A 26652-nucleotide genomic window follows, 5' to 3' on the forward strand; every position below is an offset into this window, starting at 1 on the left:
TAGCCGGGTTTATAGGGGTAAAAAACAAGCTATAAGGGGACCTCTAGCCGCGTTTATAGAAACGTGGCTATAGACCTCGTTTGGAAACGCGGCTATAGCCTATAGCTGCGTTTTTAGGGCCTATAGCTGTGTTATTTGCTGCTCTCAAGTCTATGATATTTTTGTAAACAAAGTTTTTTGTTGCTGTAATGCATATTATGAAAATAAAGAAATTTGAGGACCGGGAATAGGGCATTATATGCTTGAGTTTTTGTATTAACATCCTATTCATCAGCCAACCAAATGTGTTCAATTAAAGTGGTTTAGGATGCTAAATATTATTAGTTTGTGCATTGTGTTCTGCAGGATGATTTGCTACTTTAGTCTTTGAGACATTTGATCTCATGAGATTCCTAAGAAACTGTGCTTTGCTTTCATGATGTCATGTTGCTGTTACCATGGTCACTTTGACATTTTAGAAACTATGAGGTTCCAAAGTTCTTAGGATTGAATAGGAATTAAGAGGAGTAAGCTTGAAAGATAGTAGGACAACCAATTAGATAAAAACTCTGGTGCTTTACTTATGTGGATATAATTCTGTCTTCTTGACGAATGGTCTGTACACTGTAGGGCAAGTTGTTGATATTTAATATCAAGCTGGATGCAGAATAAGTTTATGGAAGCCAAAATAATTTCTATAGGTATATGTGACTAAAAGCTACCGAGTGTATAAATAACTTGCTAAGTTGAAAGAGCCTTTTAGCTTGATTCCATGATCTTTGCATGGGGACAACATAAGAAACTTACTTGCTAAAAGGGATAATTATCTTGGTCTTGGCTCCCCTACCTTTTGGTTATGTTCTCTAGTGACCAGCAAGCAGAAACCTTATGTGATACAGTGAAAGTTGTACCATAGCAACCTATGGGGAAAGATGAAGCAGATACAGCAATTTGCGTAATTCTTGTACATTGTATTGAAGAAGAAATATCATCACTTGCACCATATGCCTAGTGATTACATGTTCCCCACACCACTCATAGGTGAATTTTTAGATATGATTCATGAATGCTGCACATTCTTCCCTATATTTGTTCTGCTACGTTGTAAATGTCACGTTCAGGATGTATTGTAACTATTCCCAAATTCTAAAATTCAAGGTGTAAGGTATATCAAAAGAATATAGGTTGGTTAAGGTCCTACTTGCCTTGAGAAGCTAAATCGGCATACACTAACCATCCTTGTTTAATCAAACCAAGCAAGGCATATATTGATATGGGCTTTAAAGTGATTTTCTGCAACCTTTGAGTGGTAAGCTAGTAAGTCAAGCATGTGTAATGGTCCTATCTCTTGCTATGTTTGGGACATTAAACATATTACTTTGTGGTAATTGCCATCATAGGTGAATCCCTTATTAAATACTTGCTTTGATTGCAACCAAGCATGTAACTGGGATATCAAAACAAAAAGAAGAGTCCTTTTACACATCTCCCTTGAGGAATTTGAGAAGTTCAACGATCATAACAGATGTTTGATTTACTTCTCCCTATGATTCTCCTGACAATAATCATATGATTTCTGATTCACTATCTAAGAAGCTTGTTCTTTACTTCTACTAATGAAGGTTGACCAAGTGTTGCTACTTACATCCATTAAGATATGTTCAAGTGATGTAGGATTGTTAGTAGTTCAATGCTAAATTAGACTTTTTTATCAGATCTTGAAAGGTTCTTGAATAAGTGTTGATGCTTAAGGGTTTAGGTAGGTTCTGGTAATAAAAAGATTGGATTTCGAATATGTTTGAGGGCTGTTTGGTGCTAAGAAATAAAGAAAGATAAACACAAGGCAATCACACCTTGGTTTTCCCAAGCAGTACACTTGGGTAGGAGAAGACAATCACATGCAAGGCCTTTTCCCTTAATTATTACAGGGGACATGTTTAGCCCTATATAAAGGGCTTTTGCCTTTTCTTCTCCGCTCTCCCCCCCACCCTCCTCCTCCCAAATTAGGTAAAACAGAACCTCTAAGGTAACACAACAGGTTTGAGTTAAATTCAAGAATTCTATGTGCATTTAATACCCTTTGTATTTTATTAAGAAAGTTGATGAATTTTTTTAAAATAAATTTCGCTATAAATGTTATTGAGTTCAATTAAGCCTTTATATAGGTTACTGCCAAATACTTACAAAAAAAGAATATAGGTTATTGCCAAATTCTTTCAAGGACTAGGAATCTAAATAAGTTATTTCTAGAAAAATTAAGAATACTAATAACAAAGAAAAAAGTGCTTAAGAACTGCTAAATCAAATAGAAATATGACCCCAAAAAAATCTCATTGGCCTTTTGTACATTCAAGGACAAAAGATTTTGAATTTACAAGATTGCCTTAATTCAGTAGAATTTAATTAAAACTGAACTAAGAACTTTCTAACCTAAAGGAATTTAATACTAATAAGAGTCAATAATAACTAAAGTAGCCTATGAAAGGTTCCAAGAAGGCCTCATATTGAAATTAAACCACAATTCTTCAATCTTCTGGCATTTGATTTTGTTTTTCCTTGAACACTTTACTGCATGAGCCATCAGGGCTTCAGGAGCAGGTCCAGATTAGGAGGGGATAGGACTGGGAGATAGAATTGAATATAAGGAAGAAAATTGAACAAAAAATAAAGATAGGCCCTTATGATTCAGCACCAAACTAAAAACTTAGAAACAGAACCTAAGTTGCTAAGAATCAATACCCAGCAACTGGAAAAATTCCAATATGAAATTTCAATTCTCAATATTCTGTCTTCTATGTTTACTAGAGCCTTTTTAAAATGGGCTTTCAAGGAGTACATCAATAAGGAAAATAATTAATAAAAAAAACTCTCATGATTCTCAACAACGGTAAAGTCAAATTTAAAAAGAAATTTGAATCAAAATTCAAAAATAAAATGCGGAAAAAGATAGATGATTTTTCTTGGGCTCCTTGAATTAATATGCCAGAAGGAAATGACAAAGCAAAGCAGATTGTCTTCATTATCTTGTTTGCTATAGGAAAAAAGGAAATAAAATAAAATTACAAATGCCTTTTAATGTAACCATAGTTCAGAAGATTTCCTTTATCTGTAGCAGAATATTATATGGAGTATATTTATTTTTTATTTTATTTTATATAAGTGTATAATTCTATCAAACAAGGGGAAAGAGATTGTCCTCTTATTAGAACTGGCTTCTATTATGTCTCTCTTTTTTTTCTTTTTCTTTTTCTTTTTTAAGTTTATTATCCTTTGGTCTACTTTTGCTAGCGCCTTGCATGTTTAAAGTCATAAATTGCATGCAAATTTTGTTCATGATGTTCTCCCCCCCACCCCCCTCACCCCCTTCTTTATTTTTATTTGTGGTCTTAATTCCTATGTGAACTTTAGGATGTTAGATTTTTGTTTCTTCCAATATTAGTTTCTCATTCTTTTATTTTCTTTTTGGCTAAGTTTTTGATTTTTTCATTCTGAAACGTTTCTAATCATTTTTCAATTCTCTACAGATCCCTGTGACCCAGATGTGGAACTTAATGTGATTTTACTAAAGTTTATAGATCCCACAACCTCCCCCCCACAGTGCGAATTAAAATGGTTGAGGCTTGAATCTTGGATTTTGAGAATGGATCGAAATAGGATTCTTATGCAGTTCCTTCACTTGGCACAATAGAATGAAGGGGAATTCATATAATTTCAAATTATGTTCTTATTGAAGAGAATGAACCAAAAAAAAACTGCTCTGAATCTTGGCTTAGGTTGGGACTTCAATTTGATGTGAATGTGCATACTGTCATATTCAGAATTTATTCAAGACTTAACATAGGAAATGCATTTGGAGTTTGATATGCCTGTATCTGCTTCACAATCTGTACCATTTAATGCCATCCTTAATTTTTTTTTCCCTCCTCTCTTGGCGTAGTAAGGGTGTAGAAGGAAATGCAGTCTGCCATCTTTTGGTTGTGAGAAACACGACCCATCCTCATTGATAGTGAGGTATGAAGATATGAGACTATACTAATAGTTGTTCTGTGAATTTGTGTACTAAATGCAAGTTGGCGCTGGACGCATCACACTTGCAGAGCTGGATGCATGTCTGGTGCATTTGCCAACTGGATATAAGCCAAGCCCTCTAATGTTCAACTAAAGGAGATTTTTGCTGGGTTTTTTCAGCTCACCTGAAGCATAATTTAAGATTCTACCTGGCATGCGATGGGTTATCGAGGATGAAGGTAACAAAAAGATCCAATTGAACTTTACAGAAGATCTAGTCAAGTTAGTGACACAAGGTCAGGTCAAGTCAAGTCAAAGTCATCATAATGTCATGTTCGAACATCATTATCAAATGTCTGCCTCCATTTCCAGGTATGTACATTTCTCTGAATTTTTTGAAGGCTGTTTTTGTGTATTGCTTCTGTTTGGTTAAGAACAACCTGATACTTTTTAGATTAGGTGTTTATAACTTAGATTAAGTTGATTCTTTGGTCCTCTAATGATCTGAGACATCTTATCACAATTTCCTTGGACAGTTCTTTTACTGAGTCCAATGGAATGAAAGTGAATTTGTATGATTTCATATCCCACTTTCTTATTGAAAGTAGGAACAAAAATACAATGCTCTGGGTAGGGATTCCAGTTTGACGTGAATGTAACTCCTGTAATCAGCTTCTTGTCATATTCATAATCAATTCAGGACTTGATACAATAACCACAAAACCTTAGTCCTAAAAATGTTGGGTTAGCTATGGATCCTCAATAGACTAATCAGAATTAGTATTCTTTTATGTCATTCTATCATATTCAAAGTCATACTCCCTGTTACTTGCTAAATTGACATGTCATTTTATGTTTACAACTTTTATTGACGTTGTTTTAGGTATTTCTCTATATTTTTACGTTCCTTCGACTTCAATGAACTAACTCTTCCTCACTAGTGCATTAATCACTCTCATCCAAAAGAGGTAGCCTCTGTATGAGGAGGATTCTTAGTGCAAAATATAAGGTAAAAGATGATTGGCTTAGGACGGAAGTAGCTAGATATGCATCCCCCATTTGGAAAGCTATAGAGAAAGCAAGGGAATTGGTTTGGAAGGAAGCATGTTTCATTATTGGAGACGGTGAATCAATTGATGTATGGTTGGATCCTTGGTACCTTGGATTAAAGGTTTCATCCCCTCCCCAAAAGATGAGTCATATGCTCAATCGGATATGAAGGTATCTCAACTTATTGACCATGAGCTACACACTTGGAGAACATCCATGGTCCTAGATATTTTCAACCCCATGTCGGCTCAAGCTATCCTCTCCATTCCCATCCCAGCTAGGCCAAGCCCAGAAAAGCTTATGTGGATTCCAAACTCAAAAGGTCTTTTCTTGGTAAAATTTGCTTATAGGGGGCTGTTACTTAACCCCCCCTCCCAGGTTGCCACTGAAGTAAATTGGTCAAAACTCTAGAAGATCAAAGGTCCCAAAAGAATCAAAATGTTCCTTTGGAGAGTTGCTGCCAATGCACTCCCCACGAGAGAAAATTTGATGAGCTGAATGGACATTCCTGAGCCATGGCGTGTTCTCTGTAACCATTAGGTGGAATCTGCCTCTCATCTTTTCCTTTCCTTAAATGCCCCACTGTCAATGCACTATGGTTCGCAGCATGCTGGGGATTCAAGTCAGATGAAGATCACTTAGCCCATCCCTGTGACATCATTAAGTTAATCCTGGAACCAACATCAACCTTCTGTCAAGTGCAGGATCTTTGGCTTGTATCACTTAAAATGGTGCTCACTATGGAGGAGATATGGCATATTCGAATGCTGTTATCCACCTAAAAGGTTCCATTGACCTTTAGGCATCCATTGGTAGTATCGGGGCAAAGTTTAAAGAATGTTCTATAGTGTTTTCTAAACCTTAAGCCCCTATTATGGTACAACCAGTGATCCGATGGTCCCCACCTCCTTTGGGTTTTATCAAGCTTAATGTGGATGCAGTTATCGCTCAAAATAACTCAGCTTTAGCGGTTGTTGCCAGAAATGAACATGGAACTGTACTGAAGGCATGGTCCAAGATTCTAACAAAGAGATCACCAATTGCAGCTGAAACTGAACTATTTTATGGGCTCTGCACCTAACCAAAGGTGAAAACTGGAGGGTTATCATTGTGGAAAGTGACTCAAAAATCAGTATTAATGCTATCCTGGACTACACGGGTTACCCCCAATGGGCTATCTCCTCTCTGGTGTCTGACATTTTGTTTTTGGCAAAATCTTTTGATTCATATTTGTCTTTTTGGGTAAAAAGAAGTGGAAATGCTGCTGCATGAAGCAGCAAAGTACACACTAGAGTCCTTTATTTCCTTTTGTTTGTGTTCGAGCAATCTTCCAGCCAGAGTGGCTTCAGCTTGTAAGGAAGATGCCCGGGCTTTGTTAATTTCAGTTGACTTTGAAATATATTAAATTTAAAAAAAAAAAAAAAAAAACATTTTGCACTTGAGAAAACTATCTTAAGTGACTCCATTTTTTCATCAATATGGACCATCCTTTTTTTAAGCAAACATTCTCTTCTAAAAGGCTATCTTTCCTTGTATTTCCACTTATCCATACTAGTATTCTCAATTCAGTTACACTCATTTCATGAACATGGTGCCTCTTAACAGCTTAACATTCAATACTGTAATGTATAATTGTCTCATAGCAAGCTTATAAATTTTTTTGTTTAACTTAATATGTAGTCTACTATGCACTTCTCCATTTCATCAACCCCACTCTAATTCTATGATTCACATCTTCTTCAATCTCTTAATCTTTGTGAATTATTGATCCAAGATATTAAAAGCTCTCGCTTTTTGGTACATCTTAACGATAAAGTCTTACAAATTCTTCATCTTTGTTTTAGTCCTTAGATTCTAAAGTATATTTGTTTAGGTCCTATTTAACCTATAGCATTTCGATTCTAAAGCATCTTTTCAAATTTCTAACTTGATGTTAACTACTTGTCTGGTTTCATTCACTAAAACTATATCATTTGCAAAAGGCATACACAAAAGACTTGATCTTGAATAGTTCTAGTCAACTTTTCCATCACTAGTACAAAGATATATTGTCTTAATACTAATACTTGATGTAACCATTAATCCACCCGCCATTTATCAAACATCATTACAAATTCAATAATTTCATCCATACATTTCAACAACAACCGAATTTAAGTTGTAAGTTGTAACTAGTGTGAAAACAAATAGAGGCATCAATGGTGAGTTTCTTATCAAATATCACTATAGATTTACATCAAGTATTAGTATTACATCAAGTTTTAGTATTGGGCCTATCGGCCCAAGCCTCCGCTGCATGGACTAAGCCTCAGAAAATCTCCAATTAAAAATCATGCAATATTATTTCGGGTCAAGTCGAGTCATCAACCGGATCAAACACAACTAGGCTCCACAAAACCCAACACATAGTCCTGCATTATTCATTTGATTGGCTCATCTCTTTTGACTCCTGAAAGCATAATTTAACTTTCTACATGCCACGTCCACGACATAGGTTATCGAGAATAAAACTAACAAACATATAAAAGATCCGATCTAACATAGTCCGTCTGGCAAATCAAGTCAAAGTCAAGCTTCATAGTTTCTCTTTGGAATATTTTCCAAGCAAGCTAAATTGTTCCGTTTGAACTGTTTTCTCTCATTGCTTTATTTTGATTTAATACCTCCTTTTTTTTCCCACTTTTTGAAAGTGGACCTTTACAATATTGTCTAAAAGAAAAGGTATGGTTACTTTTAAAGTGTGGTGTTAAAATATTTTCTTAAATAGACACACTGAAGGTGTTTAGAGCACTCAAATTCAGTGCTCTAAAACCAATTGACTGCTAAAATAGAGAATGCTTTAAATCCCGTTAAAAGCTAAAATCCTAATTATTAAACCTAGATTGACCCGTTGGAAACCCGGTTACCGAACTCTTAAACTAGCCCGAATGTTTAAATGGACTGTTTCTGCATAAGACTTGGTCAAATTTAGTCAAACCCGACAAGTTTGTGGTAACCATAGTAACTTGGATAAGTTTATATAACTCGGTTCAGTTTTTGAAATTTGTAAAATTACATCTATAGACCCACTTTATTGACTTATTTATTGTTTAATATGTTATAATACAGTAATTTAAAGAGGAGAAAACCTAAAGAACTAAAACAAAAAATGCACTTGTCTATCTGTCTACCTACTTCCAAGACTCCTATCCTATCAAAAGACTACTCTTTTATTGTGAAATATTAATTTTGAATTATAATTCCCAGTTTAATTTTGGCATATGCGCATTTTTTTAATATACATATTTATGTTATAATTTCTCAAACTTATTTTTATATATTTTTATTTTTTAAAATTATTTATTTAATTTTTCGGTTCGACTTGTAACCCATTGGTTGAACCACTGACCTAGTGACACAATGGTGGATTCCACAAACACCTAGTGACCCACCCCACATGTAAAAACTCTACTTATTGTTAATTTGCCAACAAATGTTACAATTTTTTTAATAAAACATTTTTCATTAATAAAAATATATTGAAATTACAAATCAATTTATCCCATTAATCAAATTAATTTTTAGCAAAAATTGAATAATATTATCCAAGTATTTAACAAGACAATATCACAACAACAAAAATTCTCATAATTCAAAATCAATAATTCAATAGTTTATAAATTTGTTTCTAATGGAAATAGAAGAAAAAGTTAAAATTGGTACCTTATTTCCAACTTTCTAAAGAGAAAAAAGAAACAGAGAGTTACGTTGAGTAGAAAAAAAAAAAAAAAACTAATGATATGTTTGTTTAAATATTAGGGTTTTAGGGTATGAAAAATTTACAATTTAACCATTATCAAGGTAGTGCAGGATAAGGTAGGTCTAAGAAGTCTAAACACATCCTCCCGTGGCGTGGGGCAAAAATCTCGCCCCATCTTTACGCCACCACCTTTATGGGATGGGAAAAATTTGCGCAAGGTGAAACGGGAAGGAGTAAGTCAAGTGAGGCGAGCCAAAATTGCCATCTTAACTCCACACATAACAACATAAAATTCCTCAAAGACTATCAAAATGACAAGTGGTTAATGGTAAATTAAAAAGTAATATTAATTGTGAGACTAGATAGGAATCAATAAAAGCTTGACAACTCAATTATTGTGTGACATTACTCTCTTTTACAATGGTGGATTCCACAAACACAAGACTCGTGAATTCCACAAAAGTAAGACTCATCTTATATAAGAAAGGAGTTATATATGCTCATTACACCATAGCTTCTCTCGTAATAGAAAAACTATTTTATGAGATAGTATCATAAGACATTTTATTTTTATAAATAAAATCAAGCTTCATAGTTTCTCTTTGGAATATTTTCCAAGCAAGCTGGATTGTTCAGTTTGAACTGTTTTCTCCCAGTGCTTTTTTTTTATTTGATACCTTTTTTTTTTTCCAACCTTTTGAAAATGGACCTTTACAATATTGTCTTAAAGAAAAAGTATGGGTACTTTTAAAATGTGTGGTTTTAAAATATTTTCTTAAATAGACTCTCTGAAGGTGGTTAGAGCACTCAAAGTCAAACCAATTGAATGCTAAAATTAAAATAGAGATGCTTTAAAACCCATTAAAAGCTAAAATCATAATTATTAAACCTGGACTGACCCGTCGGAAACCCGGTGACCCAGTTCTTAAACTGGCTCGAATGATTAGTTTACAAAATGGTGGCAAAGTTTTATCATACTTGGACCCCAACGAAAATTTCCCTGGTTCACGCCCTATAAAATTAAGCAAATACTTAGTGATTGCTCATCTTTGAGTTGAGAAACCGGACTAACGAACTTAACGTCCAAAATTCCAAATGACCATAACAACCATCTTCCTCGCCTTCCTTCTCCTTTTCGGACTTGCGAACTCTGAGTCTCAGCTAAATGACAAAGAACAAACAGTACTCCTGAAACTAAAGCAACATTGGCAAAACCCATCATCTCTAAGTCACTGGCAAAATCCACCATCTCTAAGCCACTTAAACTCCTCCCACCACTGTAACTGGCCAGAGATCACTTGCACCAGTGGAACGATCACCCAACTACTACTTCAAAACAAGAACATCACCCAAACAGTCCCACCCTTCATCTGTGACCTCAAGAACCTCACAGTCATTAACCTTTCATACAACTTCATTCTTCAAGAGTTTCCTAAAGCGCTCTATAACTGTTCCAAGCTTGAAGGCCTTGACCTCTCACAGAATTACTTCGACGGCACAATCCCAGTTGACATTCACCGCTTGTCTGGCCTGCGCCTCCTCAACCTTGGAGCCAACGACTTCTATGGTAACATTCCAGCATCTGTTGGACAGTTAACGGAGCTAAGGACGCTTCAGCTTTTCCAGTGTGAGTTTAACGGTTCTTTCCCGCCAGAAATTGGCAACTTGTCCAAACTCGAGTCACTGCAGTTGGCCTATAATGTAAACATGACAGCAGCAGAGTTGCCTTCGAGGTTCACGGAGTTGAAGAAGCTTAAGTTTTTATGGATTGCTGCTTCTAATTTGAATGGGGAAATCCCAGACACGATTGGAGAAATGGAGGCTTTGGTGCATTTGGATTTGGCAAAAAACAATCTGACTGGGAAAATTCCGAGCAATTTGCTTATGCCAAAGAATTTAAGTATTGTGTATCTTTTCAGAAACCAATTGTTTGGGGAGATTCCTCGGGTGGTTGAAGCATCAAACATTGATGTTATTGACCTCTCCGATAATAAATTGACCGGAAGCATACCTGATGATTTTGGCAGACTCGAAAACATGACAGGTCTGAGTTTGTTTTTCAATCAGTTATCTGGAAAAATCCCAGACAGTATTGGCCGTCTTCCAAGTCTGGTGGTCCTTAAAGTGTTTAGCAACAGTTTATCAGGGACTCTACCTCCGGACTTTGGGCGGTATTCTATGCTTGTACAGTTCCAGGTTGCAGACAATAAGCTTGAAGGCAAGTTACCAAAACACTTGTGTGATAACGAAAGGTTGGTGCGTGTGGAAGCTTTTAACAACAACTTCACTGGAGAATTGCCTAAGTCGCTTGGCAATTGCAATGGTTTGAAAATTGTGACTGTTTACAATAATAGGCTTTCTGGGGATATTCCTAGCGGCCTATGGACATCGTTGAATTTGAGCGTCTTGATTTTAAGTGACAATTTGTTTACAGGCGAGCTTCCTCAAAGAGTGGCAACGAATCTCTCAAGATTGGAAATAAATAACAACTTTTTTTCTGGTACGATTCCAGCTGGAGTGTCTTCCTGGAGGAATTTGGTGGTATTTGAGGCTAGTAATAACTTCTTTTCTGGCACAATTCCTCAAGAATTAACATCTCTTCCTTATTTGACAACTCTCTTTCTTGATCAAAATCGACTCTCGGGCTCCCTTCCACCAGATATTATATCATGGAAAACGTTAAATACTCTAAACCTTCGCCGAAATAAAATCTCTGGACGTATTCCTCCGGAATTAGGTAATTTGGCCGGTCTTATTGAGTTGGACTTGTCAGAAAACCAAATTTTTGGGCCAATCCCACCACAACTTGGCTTCCTAAGGCTCACTTTGCTCAATCTCTCTTCCAATCTTTTGACTGGGAGGATCCCGATACAATTCGAAAATGATGCATATGCCAACAGCTTCTTAAACAATTTCGCACTTTGTGCGAGTAAGCCAACTCTGAGCATTAGAAAATGTGACTTAGAGGTAGAGCCCCTAAAATCGAGCAAACATCCATCCCAGTGTCTTGTTTTAATAATATGTATGGTGGCAGCTGCTCTATTGGGTTTGTTAGCTTCATTATTCGTGGTCAGATTTCATCGCAAGAGAAAGTACGGATTAGATTCCACATCCACATAGAAGCTTGCCTCATTCCAAGGCTTTATTTCACAAAAAATGAGACATCTTATTAGGATTGATAGAAAATAACATAATTGCTAGTTGTGGATTAGGGAAGGCACATGTAAAGTACTGAGTTCATCCATAACTTTGAGGAGTTAGTTCCACGAAATTAGGCAGTTAGAGAGTTTGTTATTTCTGGATGCCACATGTAAAGTTTAGATGGTTCTAGTAACAATTTTTAGCACCAGATTAGGAAGTTAGTTATTTTGCTTGGTTTAAACTGTATATAAGTCGGATTAGGCTATGTATTTCAATTCAATTGATTGTAAAACTCTTTTCTTCATCAATGAAATTCTATGAGTTTTATTGAGATGATTTCTCTAAGAATTTTACACCTTCAATCATTCATGGAGTCATGCAGATGTGAAACCAAGCAATCCTTTTAGATAATAAAAGTTTTTTTTGTATGGATTAGAGATATCCTGGAAGTTATCATTTGCTACGTTAACATCTATTATTTTGTCCAATGAACTCTTCAAACTATGTGATGCCAATTACGGTCCAACTAGAAAATGGATCAGACATATCAGAAAATTAATAATTAAAATAAAAATGGATCATTTTACTCTGATTTTTTTTTTTTTTTTTTTTTGTTGGATGAAGATGAGAAACAGAAAATTAATATGTCCCAAAGTCTTCCTTGAGATCTTAAAAATGGCCCACATGTCGCCACCAAATCTCCACGTGGGAACTGTCTACGTGCTTCATTATCGGATGCTTCCGTCATATTCTTCTTGCGCTAGAGAATCACACATACCTAATTATACTACCTACAATTAGCTATTGAGAATCATACATACCCACCTAATAATATTATTTCATCTCTCTTTTTAAATGAAATTGAGAAATAATATTTCCGCATAGTTTTCACGTCAAATCTTAAGTGATAAGTTATTATCGATCTAATTTAAATACACGATTAATTTATGTTTTTACACACCTGTAATAAGTAATAACCAATAACAACCTTCTACTTAGAAATTTTTGTGAAAATGTTGTGGACATAATGTTTCCTAGATTTATTGTTTGAGTAAATTATACTTTTGTACGATAATCTTTGACTGTGATTACACTTAATCTTCAAATTATCAAAATATCAAATTGACCTCCAAAATTGTAAGGTTGTTTCAAATGTTGTTTATTTTAGTTTCTGTTAAGTATGACAAAATTTAACATTGAAAGATCCTCTGGCAAGATGAATAAATTAGTATTTTTAATGTTAAAATCTATTAGATATAACACTAACACAAACAGTAAGTGTACATTATATAAATATTTTAAAATTGAGGATCAATTGTGTGTTTCAATAGTTTAAGGATTAAGTGTAGTTAAGATGAATGGTTACTATGGAAAATTTACTTTGTATTGTTTTTCTTCAACTAAATTAAAGAGTTTGAGTTTTCCTCCCATATAAAAAGAAAAGATAATACTATGTTATTAACATTTTATCTATACTATTTATAAAATTATTTCTCTCTTTAGACTGAAATTTTATATGGTTTAAAAATATCCCTAAAATTTACCATAACAAGAAAAAACTTGAGGACAATCCGATAAAAATATATATCTAACATTACTTAAAATGTTTACAAAATAAATCACTCTCATATTAATCCATGTCTTCAAAACAAACTTATCTAAAAATTTATTTTTGAAAGAAAATTATGCCAGTAAACCAAAAAAAAATAACCATTATTTCCGATAACAATTTGTCCCATAAATGAGGAGTTGTATAGTATACGTATTAGGTAGAGCGTATATACGGAATAGTGATTGTTGAGGTGGGGGCGTGGAGAAGCGCGCTGGCCATTTATTATATTCCACTGCCACCTCATCCGTACTCGCGTTCATTATGTTTAAACTTCTGGCATAGATCCAATCCAATACTCACTCACCTCTTGAAGAAGATTCCATACCAATTGAAGGGCTATCAGCAAAATACTCTTGGTGCTTCACATTCACGCCATGCTGCTCATTAACAACAACTAAGGGATTACTTACACACAAAAAAAAGTAACTAATGGATCATATTCTGATTATGATGATGACTAAGATGCTGATAATAATAGCAAAATCAGTATGCACTTTAAAATCAAGGGAAAGAAATATAGAACATCTAAATCAGCTACAATGACATCTAGAACCCTTCTAAACTCCCAAGTCCAACAAAGCGACATAACTGGCATTCAATTATTTCTAGTATCACCTTTAAATAAATGGATCCAAAGCTATTGAACAATTATATTCCATATGCTCTAAAAAAAATTGGAAAAAAAATGCTTCCATTCATATCTGAGTATATAACATCATGATCTTACATCTGTGTATCTAATGTGGGTTATGCTCATGGGTGTTTACCCACAACACTGCCCCAATAAATGTGTCCATTGTCATATAAAATCTGTTAGCTGTCAGTAGTATAGGTTCTAAGAAAAATAATACGTTTTACTGAATGCATTGGGTTACTGAGAAATGACAGGATATGATAGTGAATCAACGAGGTGAAGCATTATACTGGTCACAGAACAGTTCCATGGGATATAGTTTATAAAAGAATAGATGGACCCATGTCAGACCTTGCTGTGATGGCAAATATTCTCTTACCCAAACGAAGAGTCACAGGTATGAGTCCAAAAATCAACCCCAAAATCAGGAACCTTGTATAAGATGGACTATTAATTTCCAAAGGTTTGGAATAGCTATGCTTTCCAACACGTCATATATATTGCCTTCTTTGTTTTTTTCTCACTATAAGTTTTCGTTTCATCGTAAAACTATCCTTTCAATGGTGGATCAGGTCCCCCACAACAGTCAAATAGTAATTTTTAAGTACGTTTTGCTGCAATTTTTGTTCACTCATTTTAAAATAAAGGGTATTTATTTCACATTATTTAAAGAAGTATATTATGTATAATATAACTTAGCATGCGGATCCTTAAAAATTACAATAAATTTTTAATAAAGTTTGTAATGTATCTTTGTTTTAAAAAATGTTTGTTGAGAAAAAAAAATCTTCCAATTTCAATTCTTTTATTATTAAAATTCATATAAAACGGTTTGTGCTAGTAATAACTAATAAGTCTTCTTCAAATTCCTTTATTACTATTTTGGTTCATCATAAAGTGAGATTTCTTTGTGACAAAATGGGCCGGTCCAAATTGCCAAGATTTTCTAGGCAATAACACTACTTTGACGTAAGTGCTTCCACAAACTGTATATATACTAATGTCCCATCGTTTGAAGGAAGAAAAGAAAAGTAATCAATCAACAAAGAAAATTAGCCCTTGGTGCTACTTTTTTATATTTTTCCCTGATTTTATTTTTTTTATTTCTAGAGATTTTAATTATAATAGGGGAAAAAATTCTTTACAAGAAAGGAAAATTGCATGAAGATTGGACAATGATAGGCTATTACATAAAACATTAGTAAGTCTAAGTCCATTCCGCTCCAAACATTCAAAATGATTTGAAAATATAGGAGCCATGTGTTTCGACTAAGAAAAAACATTTTAATCAATTACAAAAATTTTGCTTGCGTGATCTTTAGTCCTTGCTAGTTGCCGCTACTTCCAGCATTTTATGTCACGACTTTATTTTCTTCCAAAATTTTCAATTAGAAGAAAAGACAAAGCCTATATCTTTTCGGTAAGAGGAGATGTCGCATGAAAAAGATAGGATAATAATATCAATAATTCTAGGGCCACATCATTTTACTCACTCTTTACCACAAGTCTCTTATGTGACTAACCATGAGTGGTGGAGAAAAAATAATAAGTCTAGGGCCAGCTCTACATAGAAACTAGGGTGGTCATAGAACCACCCTGACTTGGAAAAACAAACATTTATTATAGATAAAATTTAAAATTATATGATCTTTTTACCCTTAAAAAAGTTTGTTACTACCCTAAATTTTTTTTAGGTCCAATATAATTAAACTTTGGACAAAATTTAGTAACAAACTTGGTTGTAGTCTAAAATTACAACTCTACTTTATATATATATATATATATATATATATATATATATATATATATATATATATTATTTATTGGATATGAATATTAATAAATCCACTATCAGATTACATTTTCTTCTTAAATCTTCCATACTTACTGTAGGGGTATTGGGCCCAATAGCATATGAAGGATGGCCCAACGAAGTATTTTGGGCTGGAAACCCAAAATCCGAAGACATCAAAATGGCCGTGGACTATTTACATATCCAAACACGTCCGAGGAGTAGATTTGTCCTCGGATTTCAAGGCCGAGGACATAGAAAGAGAAGTGTGGTATCCCTGGGTTATATTATAATGAGTCCTACAATTATGGGGATGCACGGTATACGTGGAGGGCGAGAGAAAGAACGGTGGAATGTCTAAAAATAAAGCTGCTACCACCGCCCATACATTAAAAGCTCTGTAAATTGATACACTGACTGTATAGATGGAAGGATGGGACTCGAACATCGAGCTTGGAACTTGGTCCCTAATCCTGCGGGCTTTAGGGAAGAATGGTTGGGACAAGTAGTCATAAAGGGGGATTTCAACCAGAAATGTGGAAGGTGATGAAGGGAAAGGAAAGGATATAAATAGGAGGAAAGGCATACGAAGAAGAGGGAGACTTTTCCGAGTAAAAGAGATAGAGCCAATAGTAAATGATAATCAACACTTGTATCCAAACTTGAGAAATATCATTAGAAACCATCCCTGACACAATCCAGACGATTTCGCCTTACTCTTTGCAAACGATTCTTTGTTCTCGTTCTATTGGGCCCAAAGCCCGTTCTTTTTGTAATTGTCTAAACCATCCTTGAAATCTAAATTACAAGCCCATCCTCTACAAATTCATTGTAAAGAAAGGTCTTTCAAGCCCATTTTTCTCCCAACGTAGTTTGGGAACTTGAATTGTGTCCTTACAATTGGCGCCGTCTGGAATTTAGTCTTTAAGGAAGTTTAGGACATCATGGTAGGATCAGACCACAACGCAAAGGCGGAGTCCGTGGGCTCTCGCGTGAGGATCTCTCCTTGCATCCCGATCACGAGAGAACCGAGAGGGAAGTGTACATACTACACATACCATCGAAGTGCAAGTCATTCGCAAGGAGGAAGCAGAGCTCCTTATGAAAGAAATGCCAGTGGCCATGCGAAGGAGATTGACGGCCTAAAGAGGAGATTGCGCCACGAGAGGCGAAGGAGAACTCCTCCGACCTCTCGACCCCTCTTCGAAGGATCCGAGGATGACAATTACGGGCAAAGATCCAGAACTCCCCTGTGTGAATATGCCTCTTCCGAAGAAGACAATCTCATGGGAGACGTGGCAGACTACCCCTGGGGGCTTAGGAAATGACGCAATGGGAAGAGCATTGCACCAAATCTCCAGGTCACCCTTCGCGCGCAGATTGGAAGAAGGAAGGTTGCCTCGGCGCTTCACTCAACCGGCCTTCACTCTTGACTATGGTCGGACGGATCCCGTAGAGCACGTAAGCCACTTCACCGTAGAATGGCAAAGGCATTCCAGAATGAAACTTTGTTATGCAAGATTTTTCCTTCTAGCCTAGGGCCCGTAGCCATGAGATGGTTTGACGGCTTAAGGGCGGGCTCCATTGATTCTTTCAAAGAGCTTACTAGGGCATTTGGTTCTCGCTTATCACGTGCAAGAGAGTTCCTCGTCCATTGGATTCTTTACTATCCATGGCCATGAGGGAAGGGGAAACCCCGAAAACATATTCGGACCGGTACCGGGAAATGTTCAACGAAATTGATCGAGACTTTGACGATGTAGCAATAAGGACCTTCAAGGTCGGCCTACCAACAGAGCATGACTGAGGAAATCCTTAACGAAGAAACCCGTCGTAAGCGTACGTCGACCGATGGATCGCATCGACGAGTACAAAAGGGTCGAGGAAGATCGCAGTGGAAAGGGCAAGGCGAAGGTTATCCCACAAGAAAGGAGGGATTTCGTGTCGGACCGATACAACAACAATAGGCCTACGCGGGATTTTTCCAGCGGTGGCCACATACCCCCACAAGTGGTCAACACCGTCTTCGTGGAGCCGGCAAAGTAGGATTGGAGAAAATAAGGCATGAGCCTTTTTTCAAATGGCCAAATAAAATGGCGGGGGACCCTTCGAGACGCAACCAAAATCTCCACCGCCATTATCACCAGGAGAGAGGTCATACCACCGAGGACCTGCCGCACTTTGTGGAATCATCTGGAACAATTGGTTAAAGAGGGAAAGCCGGCGCTTCGTACCAACCCAACGGCGAGGAAACCAATCGGGAGTGGCAAACCACGACGGTCCTTCATCCGTACCTCCTCTAGGCACTATCAACGTCATTTTGCGGCACTCGGTAGGACCGGCTCGGCCTCCTTTCGGGGGCGGTAATGTCGCTGCTCGAACATTGGCCGAGGAGTCACGGGATCGGCCCGAAGAGGATCAAGGCATCCCCGCCAGTCCTAAGTTTTCGAAGAGGACAAGATGGGGACCATCCAGCCTCATGATGATGCCTTAGTGGTAACCCTCGGAATTGGGAACTATGATGTAAAGAGGGTAATGGTTGATCAAGGTAGTGGTGCGTATATCATGTACCCCGACCTATTTAGAGGCTTGAAGTTAAGAGTTGAAGATCTTATGCCATATGACTCACCCTTGATAAGCTTCGAAGGGAGAGTCAGTCGTTCCAAAGGAAGTATTGACTGTCCGTGCAATCAGTCCGGAGGTAGTAGACGTAGATTTCATCGTAGTCGATGCCTACTCTCCCTATACGGCTATTGTGGCGAGACCTTGGCCGCATGCGTTAGGGGCTGTTTCCTCAACCTTGCATGTCAAAATCAAATTTCATTCTCGGGAGATCGTGGTGGAGTTACTTGGGAGTCATCTGTGGCTCGACAGTTGTGTCACGGCCGTAATTCTAGTCGACTGTAACCGTACTCCCGTCCTCGGCTAACGGTGAAGCATAGCAATCAAAATCTCTTCCCATAGCCGAGGTAGATGAAGCAACGTGTGAAGAATTGGAGAAAATTATCATAGACAATGATCCCGAAAGTTCTTCCAGGTTGGAGTTCAATTGCCGCAAGAGAAGACGGAGCCGATTTTATTTTTAAAGAAAAATATGGATGTATTTGCTTGGAACGCGTATGAGGCCCTCAGGGGTTGATCCGAACTTCATATGTCATCATTTAAGGGTCAATCTAAATGTAGTGCCGAGGAGGCAACCACCTCTGAGGTCCTCAAAGGAACATTCGGAAGCCGTCAAAGAGGGAAGTGCTCAAACTCAAAGCGGCAGGGGCTATCAAAGAAGTGTTTTATCCGAATGGTTAGCCCATACCGTGGTGGTGAAAAAGAAGAATGGGAAGTGGAGAGTATGTGTAGATTTCACGCATTTAAACAAGGCTTGCCCAAAGGACTCATTCCCGATGCCTCGGATTGATCAACCGGTCGACGCCATCGTTGGACATCCTCGGATGAGTTTTCTTGATGCTTTCCAAGGTTATCACCAGATACCTTTAGCCGTTGAGGACCAGAGAAGACAAAGATTCGTCACTCCTACGGGAAATTATCATTATAAGGTAATGCCTTTTGGCTTGAAAACGCAGGGGCTACCTACCAAAGGATGATGACGAGGATGTTTCGAGGCACGCCTAGGAAAAAAATATTGAGGTATACGTGGACGATATGGTAGTAAAGAGTAAAGAAGTTTCGCACATCCGGAAGATCCGAGCAACACTTTTGAGAAGCTAAGAGAGTATAAATTGCGGCTCAATGCCTCTAAATGCTCTTTCGGTGTGGGGTCGGGCAAGTTTCTAGGATATATGGTGACTCACCGAGGAATTGAAGTGAATCCCGCTCAGTGTTAAGGCAATAAGCGCCTTACACCCACCTCGGAATCCTAAAGAGGTGCAAAGACTAACAGGTATGATCTGCTCTCAACCGATTTATATCTCGGTCCGCAGATGCATGTGCCTTTCTTTCAGCTTATTAAATAAATGGAAGGGTTTTGAATGGACCGAGGAGTTGTGCAACAAGCTTTCCAATGTAAAAAGAATATCTCTCGCGACCACCGCTATGTCTTCGGACGTAGGTTGATGAGATTCGTTTGCATATATTGCGGTGGCTAAACATGCTAGGTTAATCGGTTCTTATCCGAGATGACAATAACATCCAGAGACCGGTGTACTATGTAAGCAAATCTCTCCGAGGCCGAGCTGAGTTATTTCCCTTTGGAAAAGCTATCTTGGCTGTGGTACATGCTACACGAAGACTTCCCCATTACTTCCAAGTCTCATACGGTTGTTGTTCTTACACAACTCCTCTCAAATCAATTTTGCGAAGTGCATTATATGGGAAGAATTGTCAAATGGGGAACTGTCCCCAGAGCTTTCGATATCAAGTATATGCCTCGCACCTCTATAAAGGGGCAGTCATCGCGGACCTTGTGGCAGAGTTTGCCGAGCCTTCGTTAGAAGACTATCAAGAAGGCATGGGTAAAAAATCAGTAGGCATGATTTCGTGTGAAGGGCCTCCGTTATGGAAAGTCCATGTTGATGGAGCAAGCAAATCGAGAGGATCGGGTATCGGATTAGTTTTGATATCCCCGCAGGGTATTACTTTTGAGAAATCCCCGAGATTAGGATTCTCGGCCACCAACAACGAAGCGTAGTGTGAAGCGGTCCTCGCAGGATGAACATGGTTCATAAAATGGGAGGAAAGGCGGTGCAAATGTTCTCGGACTCACTATTGGTGGTAGGCCAAGTGAAGGGAAGCTAGAAGCAAGGGATTCCGTAATGCGAGAATACCTAACCCAGTCAAGCTTATGCAATCTAAATTTGAGTCTTTTCTACTATTGCATGTATCCGTATGTGGCAATACCCATGCCGACTCATTAGCCACGCTCGCGACGTCCTCGGCACAAAGTCTACCACGAGTTATCCTCGTTGAAGATCCGTTGAAGCCCACTGACGGATGGTAACTCCACCAAATTCTTCAAATTAGGACGAGACCTAGTTGGATGGATCAAATAGTAACATTTCTCGAAATGACATCCTACTCGGAGAAAAAGCCGAAGCGGATAAGGTTCGCAGAAAAGCCACTCGTTTCGGTTATCCGAGGACCAAAAATTGTACAAACGTTCCTTTTCGGGACCATATTTGCTATGCATACACCCCGAGGCAATGTGAGCTACTTTTGGAAGAGCTACACGAAGGATTTGCGGAAGTCACACGGGAGGAAGGTCTTTAGCTCACAGTGGCCCTTACTCGGTGGCTATTGGTGGCCAAATATGCAGAGAGAAGCGCAAGATTATGCAAAGAAATGTGACCAATGTCAAAGGTTCGCTCCAAACATACATCAAACCAGGTGGAGTCCTAAATCCTCTATCTAGCCCATGGCCTTTTGCCCAATGGGGCTTGGACATTGTTGGACCCTTCCCCAAAGCAACGGAAATCCGACGGTGGCTTCTCGGGAACATTACTTTACCAAATGGGTTGAAGCCGAGCCATTATCAAACATCGAGACACGGAAGCAAAAAAGTTTGTATGGAAGAATATCGTTACCTGTGTTCGGCATCCCTCATACTCTCATTTCAGATAACGGTTTACAATTTGATAGCAAAGCCTTTCGGAAATACCGCCGTGATCCGGGCATTACGAATAGATATTCCACTCCGGCTTATCCCCAAGGAAATGGGCAAGCCGAAGCCGTCAACAAAGTAATAGTGAGCGGACTCAAAAGAGGCTTCGGGTGACGCCAAGGGGAGGTGGGTGGAAGAACTGCCACATGTCTTGTGGACGTATAGAACTACACCACGAAGATCCACAGTGAAACACCCTTCGCCATGACTTATGGAGCCGAGGCAATAATCCCCCTTAGAAACCGGGTTCCCAACTCGAAGAAAAGCTCCTTTATTTCGTATAGCAATGATGATCTATTAATGAGAAACTTAGACTTAGTCGAGGAACAAGCGAGAAAGCGCCATGGTTCAACTAGCTTATTATCAACATAAGCTCAAGCGTGGATATGATTCTCATGTGAAACTTCGACCTCTTGGACCAGGTGACTTAGTATTAAGGAAAGTTTTGGGCACGATGAAGAATCCTGCGTGGGGAAAATTGGGGCCCAACTGGGAAGGACCTTATCGTATTACTTCGGTCGCAGGAATAGGGGCCTACAATCTGGAAGATTTGGACGAGAATGTTGTACAACGTCCCTGGAATGTAAATAATCTACGAAGGTACTATTACTAAATAAAGGGCACTTCGGCCGTTCTTTGTTGTAAACTACATTATATTCGTTATCTTCATTCGTCTAAGTATCAAGCTGAAACTTGGTATGCCTGGATCCTCGGACCACATACCTCGTCTAAATTTATATTATTTACTAAGTTTTAAAATGTAACCTAAGTTACGTCTGGTCTCTCGGATCATCTACTTTGGGAAAATTAACATTTTAAATTTATTCAACTAAGTGTCAAGCTGAAACTTGGTATGCCTGGATCCTCGGACCACATACCTCGTCTAAATTGATATTCTTTACTAAGTGTTAAACAGAACCTAAGTTACGTCTGGTCCTCGGATCATCTACTTTGGGAAAATTAACATTTTTAAATTTATTCATCTAAGTATCAAGCTGAAACTTGGTATGCCTGGATCCTCGGACCACATACCTCGTCTAAATTGATATTCTTTACTAAGTGTTAAACAGAACCTAAGTTACGTCTGGTCCTCGGATCATCTACTTTGGGAAAATTAACACTTTAAATTTATTCATCTAAGTATCCGAAACTTGGTATGCCCTCGGATCCCTCGGACCACATACCTCGGCTAAATTGATATTCTTTACTAAGTGTTAAACAACCTAAGTTACGTCCGGTCCCTGGATCATCTACTTTGGGAAAATTAACACTTTAAATTTATTCATCTAAGTATCAAGCCGAAACTTGGTATGCCCTGGATCCTCGGACCATACCTCGTCTAAATTGATATTCTTTACTAAGTGTTAAACAAACCTAAGTTACGTCTGGTCCTCGGATCATCTACTTTGGGAAAATTAACACTTTAAATTTATTCATCTAAGTATCAAGCTGAAACTTGGTATGCCCTCGGATCCTCGACCACATACCTCGTCTAAATTGATATTCTTTACTAAGTGTTAAACAACCTAAGTTACGTCCGGTCCTCGATCATCTACTTTGGGAAAATTAACATTTTTAAATTTATTCATCTAAGTATCAAGTCAAAACTTGGTATGCCTGGATCCTCAACCACATACCTCGTCTAAATTGATATTCTTTACTAAGTGTTAAACAACCTAAGTTACGTCCGGTCTCATCATCTACTTTGGGAAAATTAACACTTTAAATTTATTCATCTAAGTATCAAGCTGAAACTTGGTATGCCCTGGATCCTCGACCACATACCTCGTCTAAATTGATATTCTTTACTAAGTGTTAAACAGAACCTAAGTTACGTCCGGTCCTCGGATCATCTACTTTGGGAAAATTAACACTTTAAATTTATTCATCTAAGTATCAAGCCGAAACTTGGTATGCCCGGATCCTCGGACCACATACCTCGTCTAAATTGATATTCTTTACTAAGTGTTAAACAACCTAAGTTACGTCTGGTCCTCGGATCATCTACTTTGGGAAAATTAACACTTTAAATTTATTCATCTAAGTATCAAGCCGAAACTTGGTATGCCCTGGATCCTGGACCACATACCTCGTCTAAATTGATATTCTTTACTAAGTGTTAAAACGAACCTAAGTTACGTCCTGGTCCTCGGATCATCTACTTTGGGAAAATTAACATTTTTAAATTTATTCATCTAAGTGTCAAGCCGAAACTTGGTATGCCCTGGATCCTCGGACCACATACCTCGTCTAAATTGATATTCTTTACTAAGTGTTAAACAACTCAGTTACGTCTGGTCCCTCGATCATCTACTTTGGGAAAATTAACATTTTTAAATTTATTCATCTAAGTGTCAAGCTGAAACTTGGTATGCCTCGATCCTCGGATCAATTACTCGATCCTCCTGGAGTATCAAATTTCAATTCAAGTTGTTGCTAGTAACTTTGGTAAAAGACGAGAAGATGATATTTATGGAATGATATGATCGGCATAAAAACAAAAAAAATATATGTATAAGAATCATCTAAAAAACAAACATTCATTCTTGTATTAAATTCCAAAAAGTACTTTTGCACCTATACTTAGGTATTACACTTGGAGACAAAATAAAAATAAAGAAAGGAAAGACAACAAGCAAGCTTCACCGTTTCAGCCTAATCTTCGTAGGGCCTTTGGAGTCTTGAGGAGATGGAAGCCGAGCCGAGGACTCAACGGCAATTCCTTTGCCTTTGGGATCATCTATCAAGGTTATTGGGTTAGCTTGATCACCCAACTCATCCTTTGAAGATTCCCGAAGATCACTTGAAGGCCGTACGTCTTCAATTGCCTTTTCTTGTGCAAGGGTCAAGTTGTTCGGTGGGCATCTTCGGGAAGAGCCGAGTCTTCACCAAATCACCCCCCTTATCCTCGGATGATCCCCTCAAGCTTCTTGTGCAAAGGTCGGAATGGAAGAAGCGCGAATTGCAGGAGGATAGTAGACACTCTCGCTTTCCAAAGAGTGGAAGAGGCATCAACCCCGTTGGGAAAGTGCCTCATTCCACACTTGGAGTGCGTAGTGCCTACATACCTCGGGAACCCGAGCCTTGAAGGTTTCGTGACCTCCTTCACGCCTATATCATAACCGTCTTGTTCGGCTTGGTCCCTCGAGTTCTCGGCCTCTTCCTTTGCTTTCTCAGCCTTTTTCTTCTCCTCAATGGCTTCTTCTTTGCCCTTGATGGCTTCTTCTTTGGCCTTCTCGACTCGTGCGCATCTTTCTTAAGATCCTCTACGAGCCTTCGTGCTACTAAGAGGTTATCCTCGCCTTGGCGAAGCATTAGGCACCGATCCTCGGCCCGTTTAGTCGTCGTCGCATCAGCCTCTAAGCCCGCCTTGGCACTCTCAACCTTAGCCAATTTTTGTTGACCTCCTAGCTTCTTCTTATGAAGGTCCGAGATCTTTTGAGCGCTTTCACGCCCGGACTCCTCGGCCCTCGCAGACTTATAGGAATTAATGGCAATCTCTTCCGCCCTATGGGCGATTGAACGGCCTACAAACAAAACATATAAACCTTAGACGTATAGATATATATAGGAAATAAAAACAAAAGTCAAGGTTTTAGAGAAAACTCACCATTGCAAGCTCCTTCTTCAAAGTCATGAAGACGGTGTGGTCCCTTTTCTTTCTCACCAATCATATCCTCGGGGAGTAACAGTGCTTGCTCCAAAGCATTACGCGACGCATGCCGCCGTCCCTTCATCGGAATTTCTAATGGACGCATCCACTCGTAATGACCTCATCGTCCATAGAAAGGTCGGAAGCCATACAGGGCGCGTACGACCGCCCGTTGGTCGGTTCTTCTTCCGACCTAGTCTCGTATGGTGCGGGCTTGCTTTGCACCCTTTCAACCTCGGGCTCCTTGGATACAGAACCCTTTCCTACCTCCACAACTTCCTTCCCTTTCGGCTGATCCCTTTTCTTTTGAGATCAGCTATGTTGGCACGTTGAGTTTGGGAGGATGGAGGAGGAGGAGGAAGCCTAGCTTCGGGCGTTTGTCGGCACCCTTTTCTTGAGTCCGAGGGCGCACCTCTTTTGGAGGTTCTTGGACTCTAGGGTCCTTGTCGGCGCCCCCTCAAGGACATCTTTCAGGCCGGGTTTAATCTTTCGTTGAATGCCCATAACATCAAGTTCTTCAAGTAGTAACCTTTGAGATTGGGGTAGAAGTGCCGAGGATGGAAGTTGAGTCTTCAGAGAGAGAGTTGATTAAAAACCTCGAACTCGTCCTAATCTGGTACGTCAACTTCTTCTTCTTCTTCTTCTTCCTTACAAGAAGGTAGGAAGATGCAGCGCTTCACCGCAGGTTAAAATTGTGGAGAAGGAGGAACCGTGGGAATCCCAACCGGAACAAATGGTGGCGGTTGGATTGGTTGGGTGACCAAGGTACCTTGAGGAATGGTAGTCCCCCCGGTAGCAAAAACCCTCCACAAGCAACGCTAATCCGAGGAAGACGAGGATCGCGGGCTTTAATCACGCACTTCGGCGCCCGAAAGGCTTTTGATATTGGAGGTAGCCGAGGATCGATGAGCCGCACGCGAGTTGACCGTCGGTGTGCACGAAGATCTCGGCTTGTAGGATCCTATCCAATCGCCCGAAATCCACAAGGTTAGGATGACGATCCGCCGCGTGTGATTCACAGAGTTGTCCGAGTAAAAGTGGGTAAGAGTAAGTAAAAAGACGAAAGATAAAAGTATGTAAAAGAAACTTCACTGAGTCCCTTCCCTTGTCGGACAGGGAGGCCGTCGTGCCAATTTCCCCGATATGATCGGGAAGTCATTTTTTAGGCCCTTATTTGATTCAGCGGACATTGAATTAGCCTCGACTTCGGGTGTCTAGACTTTAGGTAATATTCATCTTTTTTGCTTAGGTGATGGAGGTTATAAACCCGGCTTCACGTCGTGGTGAGTGAGCCCTAGGTTCATCTTCTCATTTAAAGCGTCTATGGAACCTAAGATCCTAAAGACATTTGGGGCACACCGGGTGGGAGCCAACCTAAAAGCCCTAAGATAATCCCTAGTCACAGCTCCCATGGGATTTTCATTCCCCTTCGAT

At 38.7% G+C, this 26652-nt stretch overlaps 1 protein-coding gene across 1 annotated transcript; it reads left to right on the top strand.

Moving 5' to 3' along the window:
* Nucleotides 1–9871: 9871 nt before the first annotated feature.
* Nucleotides 9872–11896, top strand: LOC142644529 (uncharacterized). Its single transcript, XM_075819120.1, has one exon. It carries the CDS (start codon nt 9872–9874, stop codon nt 11894–11896), a length of 2025 nt encoding a protein of 674 aa, XP_075675235.1.
* Nucleotides 11897–26652: the final 14756 nt, after the last annotated feature.

This window comes from Castanea sativa, chromosome 1 (genome assembly GCF_040712315.1).
Source record: "Castanea sativa cultivar Marrone di Chiusa Pesio chromosome 1, ASM4071231v1".
NCBI classification, from domain to species: Eukaryota; Viridiplantae; Streptophyta; class Magnoliopsida; order Fagales; family Fagaceae; genus Castanea; species Castanea sativa.

Bases quoted from the DNA above. Each gene is read 5' to 3' on its own strand.
- LOC142644529 (XM_075819120.1), top strand. From the start codon at position 9,872: ATGACCATAACAACCATCTTCCTCGCCTTCCTTCTCCTTTTCGGACTT.